Consider the following 16,267-nt stretch of genomic DNA (forward strand, 5'->3'; position numbering starts at 1 on the left):
CACAACCGTGGTCTGCAGACGTTGCCTCCGGGTCTGCCTGCCTTGTGCGTATGTGGTCTTGATGCCTCTTCCACTCCATGACCCCACGTGGTGTTGTCACCTGTAGCACATAAGACACTGGCCCCGAGCGTGACGTCACCGTTGCCTCTAACCATCTTGGACCTACTCTAGAGTTCCTCACAAACACTTTGTCCCCAACGCAAAAACTTCTCTGAAGTTCTCTTCGACTGCCGGTTTGTCGAAATTGCTTTTGCTCGACCACTGAACGAGTACTAGGCTTAAGTAAATCGAGTCGAGTTCTGAGAGGTCGCCCGATCAAAAGCGAAGCCGGAGATTGCTGGGTGGTTGCGTGAGGTGTATTCCGGTACGCTAGAAGGAAACTGGCTAGTCGTTCTTCAATGGGCCGGGCTCTGTTGTCCTTTCGCAGGGCTTCTTTAACTGTTCGTACAAATCTTTCAGCCAAACCGTTACTTGACGGGTGATATGGCGCGGACCGTACATGTTTTATTCCGTTCATCTTGAGGAATAACTGAAATTCTTCGCTGCAAAACTGCGGCCCGTTGTCTGACACGATGACCTCGGGCAATCCAAAACGGCTGAAGAGGTCACGCAGCTTACCGATGGTAGCTTCTGCCGAGGTCGACGGCATCAGGAAAACCTCCGGCCACTTTGAATGAGCGTCTACCGCCACCAAAAAGTTGCGCTGAAGAAACGGGCCAGCAAAATCCAAGTGGAGTCGGGCCCATGGCCTCGTAGGCCAAGCCCACGGATGAAGGGGAGCTTGGGTAGGCAGCGCTCGTTGCTGCTGGCAGGCCGCACACGTTTTCACGGTGGTCTCCAAGTCGGCGTCAATTCCTGGCCACCAGACGTAGCTCCGGGCAACTTCCTTCATCCGCACTACCCCAGGATGCCCCTCGTGCAGCTCGTCCAGGATTGTCTTCCGTAAATAAGGGGGAGCCACAATGCGCATTCCCCAAAATAAACATCCTTGGTTAACCGACAACTCCAGTCTTTTTGAAACGAATGGTTTCATCTCATCAGCCACTCGCTCGGGCCATTGACCCGTTACCGCGTGAAGAACCTGCCGTAAGGTATGGTCACGTGATGTTTCCCGCGCAATATCCGAGCTTGTTATCGGGAAAGTCTCCCACCGAAGTGCGTAGCAGGCGGTTACTTCGTCGTCCTCTTCCTTCTCGCCACTCCCGGGCAGCGGTAGACGCGACAGACAGTCTGCCTCTACGTTGCTTTCCCCTGAACGATATACTATATCGTAACGGTAGGCCGACAGCGTAATTGCCCACCTCTGCAAAGGAGCCGCGGCAATGCTTGGTATTCCTGTTTTGGGACCGAGTATCGTCTGTAAAGGCTTGTGATCAGTTACCAAGCTGAACTCTCTACCGTAAATATAGTAATGGAACTTCTTAATTCCGAAGACTAAGGCGAGCGCTTCTCGCTCTAACTGGCTGTAGTTCCGTTCACTCGGCGATAATGTGCGTGATGCAAACACGATCGGCCGCCTGGAACCATCTTGTTCCACTTTCGATAAGACTGCACCCAGCCCATAAGATGAGGCATCGCACACTACCTGAAGCTTAGCTTCCGGATCGTAATGTGCCAGCACCGGCGCTTAGCAGCCTTTTTATCTTTTTGAATGCTATGTCGCACTGTTCACTCCAGACCCACGGCGCATTCTTGCACAGCAGCTGATTCAGTGGGAAGATGACTGTTGATAACTCTGGCAAAAATTTTCCGTAGTATGTCACCATGCCCGTAAACGTTCTCAGCTGTTGTTTATCGGCTGGGACGGGGGCTTCTAATACGGCCTTTACCTTCTCTGGTGATGCTGCAATTCCTTGTTTACTGACCACGTGACCCAGAAACTGCAATTCTGGTTTAAAAAATTCACACTTCTCTGCCTTAATCCGCACTCCTCTTTCGTGCAACCGGTTCAGTAACGCATCCAGGTTCACTAGGTGCTCCTTTTCGTTCCGGCCCGTGACGAGAATATCATCTAGGTAGCATATCACACCTTTCAATCCTTTTAGCATGTTGTCCATTATCTTTTGAAAAATCGCAGGCGCACACGCCACCCCGAAGGCTAAGCGATTTACTGCATACAGTCCTTTGTGCGTGTTGAGGGTGAGGTACTCGCGCGAAACCTTGTCCATTACCACTTGCTGATACGCTCTACTCAGGTCAATCTTCGAGAACACCTGCCCTCCCGAAAGTGTGGCCAAGATCTCTTCGATCTTGGGCAAGGGGTAGTTGTCAATGTTTAAGCAAGGGTTCAAAGAGGCCTTATAATCTCCGCAGATGCGTACGCTGCCATCTTTTTTTACCACAGGTACAATTGGTGAGGCGAAAGCACTGTTCGAAATGGGCTCGATCACGCCCAGACTAACTAGTTTTTCCAGTCCTTTCTCCACCGCTTCTTTCAGTGCGAACGGAATGCTTCTAGCTTTACAAAACTTTGGATGCTGTTCTGGCTTCAGGGAAAGTTGAGCTTGCTCACCTTGAATTTCGCCGAGTTCATCGTTGAACAACTGCGGATGTCGCTTTAAGACTTGTTCCAAGTCCCGGTGGTCTTGCGCACCCACGTGATTAACGCTACTCCAATTGAGCCTGAGCTGATATAGCCAGTCTCGTCCTATGAGAGCAGGACCCTCCTGGCAGAGAATGTGCAGAGGTAGCTGGAGAGACTGGTGCTGATGCTTCACGTTTACTGTTACCACTCCTTTTGGGCGCACGCACTCCCCTGTGTACGTACGAAGCAACACCGATGCCGGGCGTAACTTCATCTGTGGGAAGCGTGAGCGAAATAAACTGTACGGCATCACTGACACTGCTGCTCCAGTGTCCAGCTTCATGTCAAGCGGAATTCCCTGAATACACATCGTAAAGCGTATCGGCTCTTGACGTGGTTTCTCGAGCGTTGTTTGCAACAGTGGCTCGATGTCTTCCTCGGTCTCGAATACGCCGAAGCTTTGCCTCCGGTAGTTTCCTTGTCGTGCGTCTTGCCCGCTCGCTTTCGAAGGGTGCGAATCAGATTCAAGCTGAGAGCGGCAGACTTTTTGAATATGCCCTACTTGGTGGCATTTAAAGCAAGTCGCTGTTCGGAACCGGCAAGCCCGGTTGCGATGACGCAAGCCACATCGCGTGCATGGTGAACCGTTCCGTCTAAGGGACTCTTCTGCAGAAAACTTCTGAAGGTCTCCCTGGGTTGCACTGCTAGGTCGGCACTCTGACGTTCTTGGAAGCCGCCTCCACTGATAAGGCTATCTCAACCGCCTTTTTGAAGGTCAGAGATGCATCCTCAACAAAAAGCCTCTTCTGGATGCCAGCGCTAGCAATACCACATACAAATCTGTCTCTCAGAGTTTCTTCTAAGTTAGCTCCAAAGTTGCATGTTTCTGCAGATTGCTTGAGGCCTGCCACGAACTGCGCGATACTCTCCGTTTGTTGTTGCGTTCTTCGGTGAAACCTTGCTCTTTCCGCAATAACCGATGGCTTGGGTGACAGATGCTCTCGTAATGCTTTCTGCAGTTCTGACAAAGACTGACTAGTAGGAGCGTTCGGGGCAGTCAAACTCTTCAATAACTTGTACGTCTTCGGACCCACGATACTCAGGAAGGCATCTACTTTGTTCTCGTCTGGAATCTTATTCACTCAAAGGAATGCATTAATTCTTTCTTCGTAAGTTTCCCAATCAGACTGAGATTCATCGAAAGATTCCACTTGCCCAATCGTGACCATCCTGGCTGTTTCCGAGTCGCTCCGTCGTGGTCCTTCTTGTACGCTTGGCTGAATATCCGTCTTCACGGTCCCCGTGGGATCGGTCCTCGTTCTGCTTCAGAATCCCATCCTTGTCGCCAAAAAGTTGTCGTGTCTTGCTAAGGGAAACGACACTGTAGCCGAGGTGCAACAAGAACTCGGGTTTATTGTCAGCCGGCCGTCAGACCGCGCGTCCCGCTGGTCGACGACTGCCGCGAAAACCAACACGCATGTGCTTATATCGAGATACAGACAGGCAAGGGGGCGGTGCCCAAATACCGGCACGTGGCCGTGAGTTGGCCGTTTGCTTATCGTGATACAAACACTACAAAACCAATAAACGAAACCAATCTTTCAATTACCCTTCTCGTGTTTCCTTTGTATGGGTTTGTATGCTCGTACGTTTTATTTGGGGTTCATCGGAACCATTTGCCGCAGCCAAAGCGAGAGCTCGCATATCAGACTCACCGTAAAAGCAGGTGCATTCAGACATTGTGCTGACGTAGACGGCTGCACGCATGTCGGTCAGGCACACATATGTTAAAAAGGAAAATGTCTCACGATGTAGGCCCGAGTTAACAAACGAATGCAGATCTTTTCGTCTGCGTTACTTTTTGCAGAGGAGTGCGTTGATCCATGTCTGACATTTCTGTTGTCTCAAAGAACTCCATCCTGGAACGATTGTATTCTGCGTCGTCTAGGAGCTGCACTTATGCATCTCCTCGTATTGTGGTCTTTAAGCGAGATCCTATGATATAGAGCGATTCCCTCCGAATGAGGCGTTTATTTGTTGAATTTTTTCATACGTCTAAGACGTCTGCACAAAAAAAAAGCGCATTGTAATCAGTAGGCGGCAATAAGCCCATATGATTCACAAAGGGACAGAAAGAGCCTTATTTTAGCAGGTATTTTGAAATGGGCCGTTTAAACTGGCGCCCTTTTCACTCTAGAATGGGGAACATTCTTGCATAAACGTGCGACTGAATGAAAGTGCACCGCCTTCAGTTCATCGAATAATGTTTCTTGGATAACTCTTTTCGCATTATTGTTGTGTGATTTTACTGAAGATGTTTGGCTGCACCTCATAAAAGTTGCCCTGGTACTATTGTCTACACAATTTGTAGACCGCGAAGGATTTAGAGTGATTTCTCTTAAGTTTCAGTGCTCAAGTTAGCCTGGTGGATTATTCAAATTTTGAAGCCAACACAGCGTGAACGTGTCCAACGTTCTTGAAAAAAAAAACTTTGCAATTAAAAAATACTAGGATACTCTTATGAAAATACTGAAGGTAATGCTCCATTCTTGTGACATGTAGCAAAATCTTTCTTTTAAAGTACTTCATTTGATCATACCGAACAGTTAACAATTCCTAGAAAACTAAAGCGGAACGCTTTTGAGGACAGTAAGCACATCAATAAAAAAGAAATGTCAGACTACCGTCGGGTTACCTGCAGATATATTGATTGTAATAGTGAAACCTTACGTCATAACAAAAAATTTTCCTTCGTAAACTGTCTCCTGATCAAAAATGCTGGTGTCCAGAAATGTTGGGTATGAATATCGCTGTTTGCGTTGGGAGGTTACGGACTTTCCCAGTTGCATAATATACAGGCGCCCTCACTAACAGCGTGATATTAGACTAGGTTATTAGTTTCTTATTCTTCTGAATAACCGTCGCAATTATACCTACATTGTTGCTTCCCGGGAAATAATTATTTTGGTTCTTGGCGATGTGCAAGAACTGGTGGTGACCCCGCGATTGTGATGATTATAAAGACTTCAATTTGAAATTACGCAAAAGGGAATGTTGACTTTTCCAACCCTTTAGAAGCTTTTGCCCAACAAAAGGCCACGGATCCGCGGAATAAAAACACGGTGGCCAAATAAAGTTCTTCGAAGAAGTGGGAAGGAAATCACTTTTAAAGCAAAATGCGTAAACATTGAGCGAAAGGTTAAACCATGCTGACGCACATTCGTCCCATCAAATCGTACGATCGCCTGAAAGTATTTTTTTTTTGTATTTTCTCTGCGTTTCTTTTGCGCATAGGAGGGCAGTCATTCCCGGTTCAGTTTGCAGCTGCTGGCTGTCCTGTTTCTTTCGTTTTTTTCGGTGTGTCTGTATTATAACGACAATCGGCAAACAAGCTCACTCCTTCATGGAATAAAATTTTTATTCAAATCGTCAAAAGCCCCAGAGGGTGAGCAGTCCAGAAGCGAATGTCATTTAACATGAGCCGAGGCTGCCAAATCCTTAAAATAGTTAAACCTCGTGCTATATAAGTTGCGAATGCCGAGGTTAGCGTGGAGCCGTGAGAAGGTTCTGTACTTGTTCACAGCGTCCAAGGTTTTAGGAAAATTCTCGTCATTCAGGTTATACCCAGCGATTCCGAAACATAATCAGAAGCGTTGAGCCTACACAGCAGCACATAGCTGCTGGGACGTAGATGTGAGGAAAAAAAAATATGAAGCTTGTTGTCACCATGAAAAGTACAAATTATCCCTAGCTACCATGCTTTCTTTAAGTTATATACCTTTAGCCAAATCTAAGAAAAAGATGCTATGGGAGCCGAAACAAATCCAAAGTCAATAGCATTTTAGAAAAGATTCAAAGCATCTTAATGGTGTAAAAATGGGGGAGGTCTCACCAAGCTAACAGCGGGGTGGGGGGGGGGGGTGGGGGGGGGTGGAAGGTATGGTCAGAAAGCTTCTATTATAATTAGGGAAGTTTTTGTGGCGTATTTGTGCCCGTAACAAATTATAGTTACGGGCGCAATAGCTTCTCACTTTGCCGCATGTTTTCTTTTTTTTTTGCAAACTGGCTTCAATCTACTCTAACATGCCTTCCCCTTCGCCTTTACATTCCCTCTTCCTTTTTTATCGAATCCCCTTTGTCCGTTACCGGGAGTGCATTGTAGCCCTTCCGACTCATGCTCAAAGACTGCATCCTTGCGCTGTCTTTTCCTGTTTTTTCTTCATTATAAAGCAATAATAGTGAAAGGTATTCATTATATCCTATAATACATTCCATTCCGTGAAACTATAGCCCCCGCGGCAGCTCTGAGTGAAGGAATTTCACGCGATGAGCCGTAGGCAGGCTATAAATTCTGTGAAACGGTTGAACCTCGTCCTGAAGAAGTTGACGACTCCCTGGATCGCGTGGAGCCGCGAGAAGGGCCCATACTTGTTCGACGCCCAGCACGTGTTCGAAAAATCTTCGTAGTCCAGATCGTACACGGCGATGCCGAATGGTAGTACAAGACGCTGAGACTTCACGGTACACAACTGCAGAGGATGAAGGGGAAAAAAATGAGAAAGAGGATGACATTAGGTTTTTCGTCGCTATGGGTGCAAAGATTACCTCTAGCGTCATGCTGTCCGCAATCTGAAGTCCCTTTGGAGAAATCTAAAGAATACAATTAATGGAGCCAAAATCAATCGTAGGACAACACTAATATTCTATGCAATACTAAGAACATGTAACGGCGTATTACTGCTACAATATTCAGCTAGCACAGCGTGCCGCATAACCTAAGCTCCAGAGATGACTCAGTGAAGACGTTATGGAAGTCAAGGTGCAATGAGCCAAATCGTACTGGTGATTTAAAGGGAGCACTGCAGTCAATGAAATATGCGTGTCGAAAGAATCACAGGAGCAGGAAATGCATTTTTCGGCCAGTGTAGCATCAGACTCGATCTGTCCTTCGTACCTGTACGCCAAAGGGGGGCTATGAAGTGTCGGCCCTTGCCGGCCCGGTGTGCGTAGCGCACCCAAACCTCTGTGGGATTCATGTGGACCCTGCAACGGGGCCCACATGGACCCCAAGTAGGCGTCCCACAAATATCCCGACCGTTCCCATTTGAGACCAATGCGCACAAAGGCCTTCATTGCGCAGTCCTGGCGGCTCTTTTAGTTCCTGCATTGCTTGTACTCTGGACAGATGTGAGAAGCCCCTTAGGGCAAAGTTTGTTTTGTTTTGTTTTTTTCATCTTGGTTAGGCCCTGCAGTACCGGCATTCGACCGATGCCGCTTCTGCTAGGGCAAGCCCACTTTTTCCCGCACCGGGACCTGATGTGGGTACTTTCGGGGCAGCACCGTACCCAGTTTCCCCGCTTTGGGCCCTGAGGACTCAACATCAACACTATTTTTTTACTTGTCAGCCAGAATCAAGCAGCCCCCCTAAAATTTCTTTACAAGTATTAGGACGTGTGTGCAATGTGAGCTGCCGCGTCGACTCCATGTTCGGCCTAGAGAAGTCAGCCCAATGTATGTTATCCAAAATTTAGCGATGTTTCGAGACTCGCAGGCAGTTTAGCGCAACCTGGTATGGCGGTGCAGTTGCAGTTGAGCCCGAGTTTCTCAAGCCTGCATGTTTCGATTCATTCTCTATATTGTACAAAGATTATTCATTTGAAAACGGTGTGTAAAAGTGTTGAACTGCGTTGAAAAGTGTTGATGTATCGAACTGTTCTTGTTCCTGCAAGCGGAGCATTTCTGAATGGAGTTGTTCGATTGCTTTCCGCGTGCTTAGGCGAGTCACTTGCGAGGCCTTGGGCACCTGTTGGCAGCGCTAGCGCTGCGAGACTTCGCGATCTCATGAAAGTATGGTGCGCTTATGGGTGTCCTTCGGTCTAGCGTACTCATTTTCTTCGCCACATGGCCGCCATGTTAAGAATCCCACCCAAATAAAGCGTGCTTTGCTGCCGAACGCGCTGAGAAACCAACTATACTTAGAGATTTATTGCCTCAGGGCATCAATGAGCGAAAGTGGGATGAAAGATGCAGTAATGATTACAGCAATTAGAATAAGTCAGCTTATTTTAAGAAGTCTAGTAGTGAAAGATGGTACTGTCCCTGCGTTCAGGCAATATACGAAAGAGGGTTGCGCGGTGAAAGACACGTACAAGTGCCGGATCCTTGTAGGCTTGAGAGCAGGGCACTGGTATCTATTTATGGTCCACTCTTATCCGGATTAGATGTCTTATAATAGGCAGAGGCTAGTTCCAAAGCAGCGCCAGCAGTGGCTTCGACCATTAGGTCGCGGTCGCAACCTTTTATCGGCCACTTTGCAGCAGTATTGCCCGTTTTCTGGAGGAACTCGATGAAACGTTGAAGTCGTGGAACTCACTGGAAGAGCGCCTCTCGTAGCCTCAGTCGCTTTGGGACGTTAAACCCCAATAAACCAAACCAAACTCACTGGAAGAACTGTCTCTAGTAGGAGACCTGAATATAAACAGCTTGTGTCCTACACTGGGCTACGTATCAGACTACTTGTCCCTCCGTTCATCGTACGATGTCTCAAAATACAATAACAGTTCCCGCATGTGAAGAAATAGTTGGCGACTTAACATCGCCGTGTCTTGACATCGCTTTTCGAGCTCATGTCTACTCCTTTGCCTTTTGCGTTATTTTGCAACGTTTTTATGATCATTAACCCGTCGCTTGTCGTTCTTCACCATATTTTACGTTGCCAAGTGCACATCGAACCACCGCAACCAATAACTTAATCTATCTCACTAACTGACCAGATGGTCTTAGATAACTTGATCAGCAGTTTTAATTAAATGTTCCTAACTATGTCTACTTCACCACAGATGGTCTGTAATATCTTCTGCGACCAAATAAAGGAATTGGAAAATATTTTTAAGCGTGTCGTAATAAGGAAACTTAGAAAGGAGTGCAACTGGTGGCCGCGAACATAATGGGTGCCGTTTGACACGGAGACGTGCTCTGGAAACGGTGTAAAAATGTCCCAAACAATAAAAACCCACGTCTCGAGTACAAAGCACCAATAAATAGGGTAGTTGCTTTGATAAGATCCACAAAGCGCCAGTACTTCTTCCATCTGTTTCACCAGTCGTGAAGAGGGACCGCAAAAGCCGTAATTATTTCTCAGAATCTTGCGGGACACGTGTCGGACTGTGAATGTATTCCACACTTTCGACGCTGCAAGATTCTGAGAAGATACCCCCGAAAGCTCATGCGAGAGATATACGAAGCGTTCATCATTCAGAAGAATCGTTCCACCTGAGTAAGCACACCATCACTAACATTGACGAAAAAAGAAATGTGTTGTCTGGACAAGCAATGACGACAGAAGTGACAAATGACGATTCCATGGCTTTCTTTGTATTTTTAGACGATACTTTCTGTATTTATTGCAAGCAAAGCAGTAAATTCCTCAGTTATCAGTCAGTGCTGTGTCTGTGTGTTTCTCGACTTTGTCTTGTCCCTGCGCACTGTTTTAAGTTGAAAAATGCTAAAGGTGTCTATTTGCGAGAACCTCGTTGACGACTTCGAGAACGGGATACATCGTAACGCTGGCAAAACGCCGGTGCAAACGTAACCGAAGCGCCGGTAGCGACGGCCGCAATAGCCGATAGATGCCTTCAGCGTGCGGCCGGCGGTAGCTTGCTTTCTTTTCGGCTGCTGCTAGGCCGCACTGCTGGTAGCAGAAATCACGGAGTCTGCGTTACACCATGCGCACGTCATGTTTCACGTCACTTAGTTCGGTGTCGTCATAAGAGAATCCCAAGTTTGAATCATAGCGGCGGGAAAAACTTTTTAGACTTCGAATCCAATTTAGACTTTCGCTGCTGGCCAAGTGGCAACAAAGCCATGAAATGCCGAACTATCGGATTTTTCTTTTTGAAAAATATTAATAGAGCTCTCCTCACTGTCCTTTCAAGAACTTCGGTTGGGGCTAGCTACTGCTCGATATTATTATGGTGAAAGATGCGCGCAAACACTGAACAATAGAAGGGGCATAGCGTCCTCGTGCATGGAATCAGCCCTCAGAAAATCGTGTGTGCATAAAATACAGGGAAGCTTTGACAGTCAGGTGCGCAGGCTTTTGGCAGCAGGTTTCCCTTCGTCGCTCTTGCCAGCTATTGCCGAGGCCCTGATTCAGAAGGAAAACAACACCAAATAAGAAGGCGGCGGTCGAACGTGAAACATTCCAAGCGAGTGGTTGTACCTCGTCTTCGTGAGGTTTCACACCACTTCAAGAGAGTTGCGAACGGTCATGGTATCCCTCTGGCGTTTTCTGCGCCGAACAAGCTTTCAAACGCGTACGGTGATGGAAGGCATGGCTACCGAACCAGGCACAGGACAAGCTTCGTGCCAGGCTCCATCAGAGTGGTGTGTGCCTCCCCTCTTTCACGTGGAAAGAATTACATCGTGCAGAAAGGGTGATTAATTAATGAGTGACTCAAGGAGCATGCGCTAACCGTAAAGAAGAAAGTTGACAAATGCCCCCATCTTGTGTCGCACATCAACAACTGCAGCAAATGTGCACCGCGATTCGAAGAGACGTTGATTCTTGTCAGAAGAAAAGTTGAACACGTGCGGCTGTCCCTGGAAGCTTATCACATTAAGAAAAAAAGCAGATGACTGCATGCGCGCTACTTCCCTTTCCCTCTACCCAGCCGAGTATAAGTTCCTGAGCTCGCGTGGCTGTTAACTTATCTCTGATTTGTCTCTTTTTTATTGGCTTACGTAAGGGTGGTTTCCGGAAGGGTAGCGCAGCTGTTAGTGTAGCGCCTGCCAGTGCGTTTGGCTCTTCTTAGATTGTCGTGCTAGTGCCAGTGATTTTGGACGTGAATTTCCGTTGCCAGTGGATTGCCATCGTTTTCACTGTCCCCCGGAGCCGCCTGTACGCCATTACACCCACAACCGACCGACGACTGCCGCGGAATATACCTTCGAGCCAGGCCAACGGCATCGAAGGTGAGTGCGGGGCAAGGCCTCGCGCGGCGAGGGCGACATGTCCCTGAAACCTGCTGTGTGCTGTTAGAGCGAAAATTAAACTTCACTATCGCTATTTCCGCGACAGTTGGATAACATTAATGAAGCAACACGCAGCCTGTAAAGCACAGGTTTCACGTACTGTCGCCATCGGGTTTTTTTTTCTGTGACGGAAGCGCGGTGAGCTAGGATTCGCGGTGCATACAGCTTTAGGTTTTAGCTCACACTAGGCAGGCCAGGTATAGGTATTGAGCCAGCGAGGAAACTGCATATAAAGCCAGCTTTGCTCGCTGCCTCAATGGGGGTTTAGATGTGGGAGCCCACTGCCGTTTACGTCAGAGAAAAATCCGTTCCGAACGGGGTTGCGACCAAGCCACTATGTCGTGTTAGCCACATGTGGTTTGTGCCCGTATACGGCGCTCGGAAATTCTCGCCATTCTCATCCAGCAACTCCGAAGAACGGACGTTGCCTACGGTCTGCGGCACATCGTGTTTCCGCTGCAGCCAAGGTGGGTTGTTCGCCTTCCTTCTTTTTCAGTCCCGCGGCTTCAGGCTTCGGTCGCGCTCACTAGGCTGCAACGGTGAGTATCTGGAACTGCGATATGCTCGTGCGCCTGTCACCCTCTTTTTTTTTTCTTTGCAGATATACTGGGCACTGGTGCATTCGGCCCGCGATGACATTGGGCCGGATATGGAAGCTGCGGGTCGTGCAGTGTTCCTGTCGTGCACTCTCTGCCCACCGCCCTAAGGACTGTACTGTCGGAATCTTCGACGTCACTGTATTGCAGCGTTCAGTCTTCTGCGTTTTCGATAAGTATAGGACAGCGACTTATCGGAACGAGAAAACTGAAATGGCTGCAGATGAAACCCGTACCCCCAAAGTTTGTGTACTTACACCAAGTGCCGCTGAAGGAGGCGGATGATGCAGCTAGTCGAAGATGGCGTGGTGTACGCCACGCTTGTTCCCGACAGTGCAGCCAGTTGTACAGCGTACGCTCGGACGCCTTTGGGAAGCTGACGGCATCCACAGTTCCCTCGGTTCACTTTTTATCTTTGAAGATACGAGGTCTGTTAGAAAAGTATCCGACTTCATTTTTTTTTTTGCGAACACCTGATGGATATGAAACAAGCGCGCTTACAGCAGTCAACCTTGAACCGTCGGGCGCATGCACGAATTTTTTCCCGCCTGCCGATAGCGTTAGTCGCTGGCAAGCAGCGTTTGAGTGAGGCAGTGCGCAGTGCTCTCGTCGGTTTTTTGTTGCAAGGAAAATGGCGGAGCGAGAGGAGCAGCGCTGCTACCTCAAATGTTGCCAGAAAGTTGGCGATAGCCAAGTGGAAACCATTCGAAATGTTCAGGCGGCTTTCGGTGATGATGCTATGAGCAGCACACAGATTAAGCAGTGGAGCAACTGGTTTAAAGACGGCCGCACATCCGTGGAGAGAGAGCCACGCTCCGGTCGGCCATCAACATGCCGAAATGACCAGGTAATTGCCAAAGTGAACGCTGTGGTGATGCGGGACTGTTGTGTGACTATCCGAGAAATTGCGGGAGAGGTGGACATCAGCAATTTTTCTGCACATTCCATTATCACCGAAGATTTGGCCATGGAGAAAGTGGCAGCGAAATTCGTGCCGAAGCTGCTGACAGTGGAGAAAAAGCAGCTTCGTGTTGAAGTCTCAAAGGAGATGCTGGATTCCACAAACAGTTACCCTGACTTCACCGACGCCGTAATCACTAGTGACGAGTCTTAGGTGTACGGGTACGACCCGGAAACCAAATCACAGTCGTCACAGAGGACGCATTCCACGTCATCAAGACCAAAGAAGGCCCGCCAAGTGCGCGGCAATGTCAAAGTAATGCTGACTGCTTTTTTGACTCCCTCTGTGTGGTACACCACGAGTACGCACCCCACAGGGTCAAAGAATGACTAAAGAGTAACAGAGATGTCCTCCATCGCCTCCGTGGCGCTGTGCGGCGCAAGAGACTGGAATTGAGGTCAACAAGAAATTGGCGCATCCCTCGCGGCATTGCTCCTGCACATTCCTCGCATCTGATTCAGACTTTTCTGGCGAAAAACCAGACTCCTGTAGTTCAACAGGCTCCTTACTCTCCTGATATGTCCCCCTACGACTTCTGGCTGTTTCCTAAAATCAAGAGGCCATTGAAAGGAGCGCGATTTCAGAAAAGAAAGGACATTATGGCTGCAACGACAGCAGAGCTAAATTCCATTCCGAAAAGGGCCTTTTCGGCATACTTCCAACAATGGCAGCACCGCTGGGAGATGTATATGGAGCCCCAAGGAGACTACTTTGAAGTTTATTAGGTTTCTAACGCTCCAGTTATGACAGTTTTTTTTCTTCGGCCAAAGGTCGGATACTTTTCTAACAGACCTCGTATACCGTCTTCCGGTCTCCCTTGTATGCGGACAGCAGGGAGCTGTCCAAGCTCGGATCTTCGGTCCGGCATCCATGCACCACGCAATGTCGCCTTCCTGGCTCTCATGCGCCCCATATTTTTAGCCGTCTTGACACCAGGAATGCGGTGGTAAGCGCAGTTGCATCAATGCTCGTGTGGCATACGCCGCTTTTGCTCCGTTCAGCAGGGGACGTGTCCAGCGTGTCCGCCGGACACTTTGATTGCATGCACACATTCATGCTTTCCACTTGTCTTTTCAGACACGCGTACTTGGATTCTCGACGCCACCTCAGCAAGTGCGAGCTCGGATCTCTGGCCAGGTACGGCATCCATGCACCACATAAGATGTTCCATTCCTGCCTGCCTCATGTATGATACCTCCTCCCTCCACAAGAGCTTTACTACTGACAGTACCCGTCTGTGTCACGAGTCTACAACAGTTGACAGCCCACATGACACTCGGTCTGTTAATCCTGCTTGCAATATAAATTGTTCTTTTCGTATTGTCTGTCTCGTGCAATCATTCCTGATATCGGATACTTCTGCATACTTTCAAGGGGGCTTCCTGACCAGGCAAGGTGGTCATCAGACCAGCTCTTTTGTGGTGTGCAAAGCTTCATTTCTCATCAGTGCAGTCGTTAATGATCTCCTGTATGTGCTAGCTGGCTAACTTTGCATACTTTCAAGGGAGCCCCTTGCACAGGCAGGGTGGACGTCAGTCCGACTCTTTTGTGGTGTGCAAGGTTACTTTTATCATCAGCCGCCGCGGTGGCTCAGTGGCTATGGTGCTCGGCTGCTGACCCGAAAGACGCGGGTTCGATCCCGGCCGCGGCGGCTGGAATTTCTTTGGAGGAGAAATTCTAGAGGCCCGTGTACTGTGCGTTGTCAGTGCACGTTAAAGAACCCCAGGTGGTCGAAATTTCCGGAGCCCTTCACTACGGCGTCTCTCATAGCCTCAGTCGCTTTGGGACGTTAAACCCCATAAACCAAACCAAACCATACTTTTATCATCAGGGCAGTCATTCCTCACGTCCTGTATATGCTAATATCTGCATACCTCCAAAGGGAGCCTCTTGACCAGATGAGGTGTACCAGCGATGCAACGCGACATGCGGGCTTCGTCGCCTGCTTCTCGAGGCCTACCGACAGGGCATGGACACCAACGCTTTGCACGCTGCTGCTTCCTGTCATCGCAACGGAGTCCCCTCGTGAACACCTCTGGAAGACTTGGACGCGATGACCTGCTGCTTCCGGGCTGTCGTCGCCGCTGCGAGAGCTCCAGTGTGCCCGCTCGGAGCTACTGCTGACACGGCCTTCATGTCCTCGGCCATCAATGCCAGCCTTGCCACAAAGGTAAATGTCAGGGGACCTCATAACTTTTTGCTACATAATAAATTTCTAGGCCTAGCAGCGTTGGTTGGATGCTATCGGAGCACGCAAGCAAATTTCCTGTTCTTGCAATCTTTGTTTACATCGCCTTTTGTTTCTGCAGGTACTCCGGCTTTCCTGGGCACTACCCACATCAACTCGACGTGCTGTTTCCCGTATCGTGCTTGGTGTCTTCTCACTTCACATCTGGCCCTGCAGTGAGAGCCGCGCGTCGTGCAAGATGTCTTCTTGCTAGATCTTCAAATGTTCACCGTTACTCCACTCTGCGAGGCCTTGCCCAGAACGACATTTATGTATCGCCTTCGCTGCAGCGTGTCTGTCGAACAACGTGCTCCGCCGTCTTCATCGACCATCACGATACCGGACTCTGAAAACAAAACTCACAATCTCCTCTGCCTTCTAGCGCGACCTCTTTTTCAAGAACTGTCAATAAATCATTTGCACAGAACCTTCGTGCGTGCTTCTTGTCACCACACGCCTGCTCGCCGGCGCCAGCCGATTTGAGCACGTTGTGGTTGTGGTTTCTCAGCACTTCTTGGCTCTGCAGCAAAGCTAGTAAGATGCCCTCGTATCTTAGTAGAAAATCCATTCCACAATCCAGGCGTGCTAGAGATGTCCGTCTAAAGATAATAATCGAATGTGGATTCAGCGGCTTTCGGTTTTCCGCTAAAATAAACTGAAATGGATTAGTAATTTTACTTCAGTATTATTGCAGGCTTAGTGTTTCTTTTTTGTTGTTTTTTGCTCTTTTTCAAAGTGCACACATACCTTTAAGGCTCTCCCGTTCATTTATGATTGACGCGTTTACTCGCTTAAAGTAGGCTATGATTTCATACCGCGTGAAAGTGAAATTTCTTCTCGTGCGAGTCAGTGAACCAAAGTACCAGAAACCTAAGGTAGCTAAACGAGAGTGCAGCACTCATAAGAATGTGAGGCACAAAATTAAC

The 16,267-nt window shown here is 48.5% G+C and overlaps 1 protein-coding gene across 1 annotated transcript in view; it reads right to left on the reverse strand.

Annotated features, from left to right (window-relative positions):
* Nucleotides 1-6,843: 6,843 nt before the first annotated feature.
* The window catches only part of LOC149348304 (uncharacterized), a 36,281-nt gene continuing 26,857 nt past the window's right edge, over nucleotides 6,844-16,267 (reverse strand). The window contains exon 11 of the mRNA XM_089541722.1: nucleotides 6,844-7,053. Coding sequence (XP_089397848.1) covers nucleotides 6,844-7,053 — 210 coding nt within the window. The remainder of the gene's footprint in view (nucleotides 7,054-16,267) is intronic.

This window comes from Amblyomma mixtum, chromosome 4, assembly GCF_055824585.1.
Source record: "Amblyomma mixtum isolate Tamu chromosome 4, ASM5582458v1, whole genome shotgun sequence".
NCBI classification, from domain to species: Eukaryota; Metazoa; Arthropoda; class Arachnida; order Ixodida; family Ixodidae; genus Amblyomma; species Amblyomma mixtum.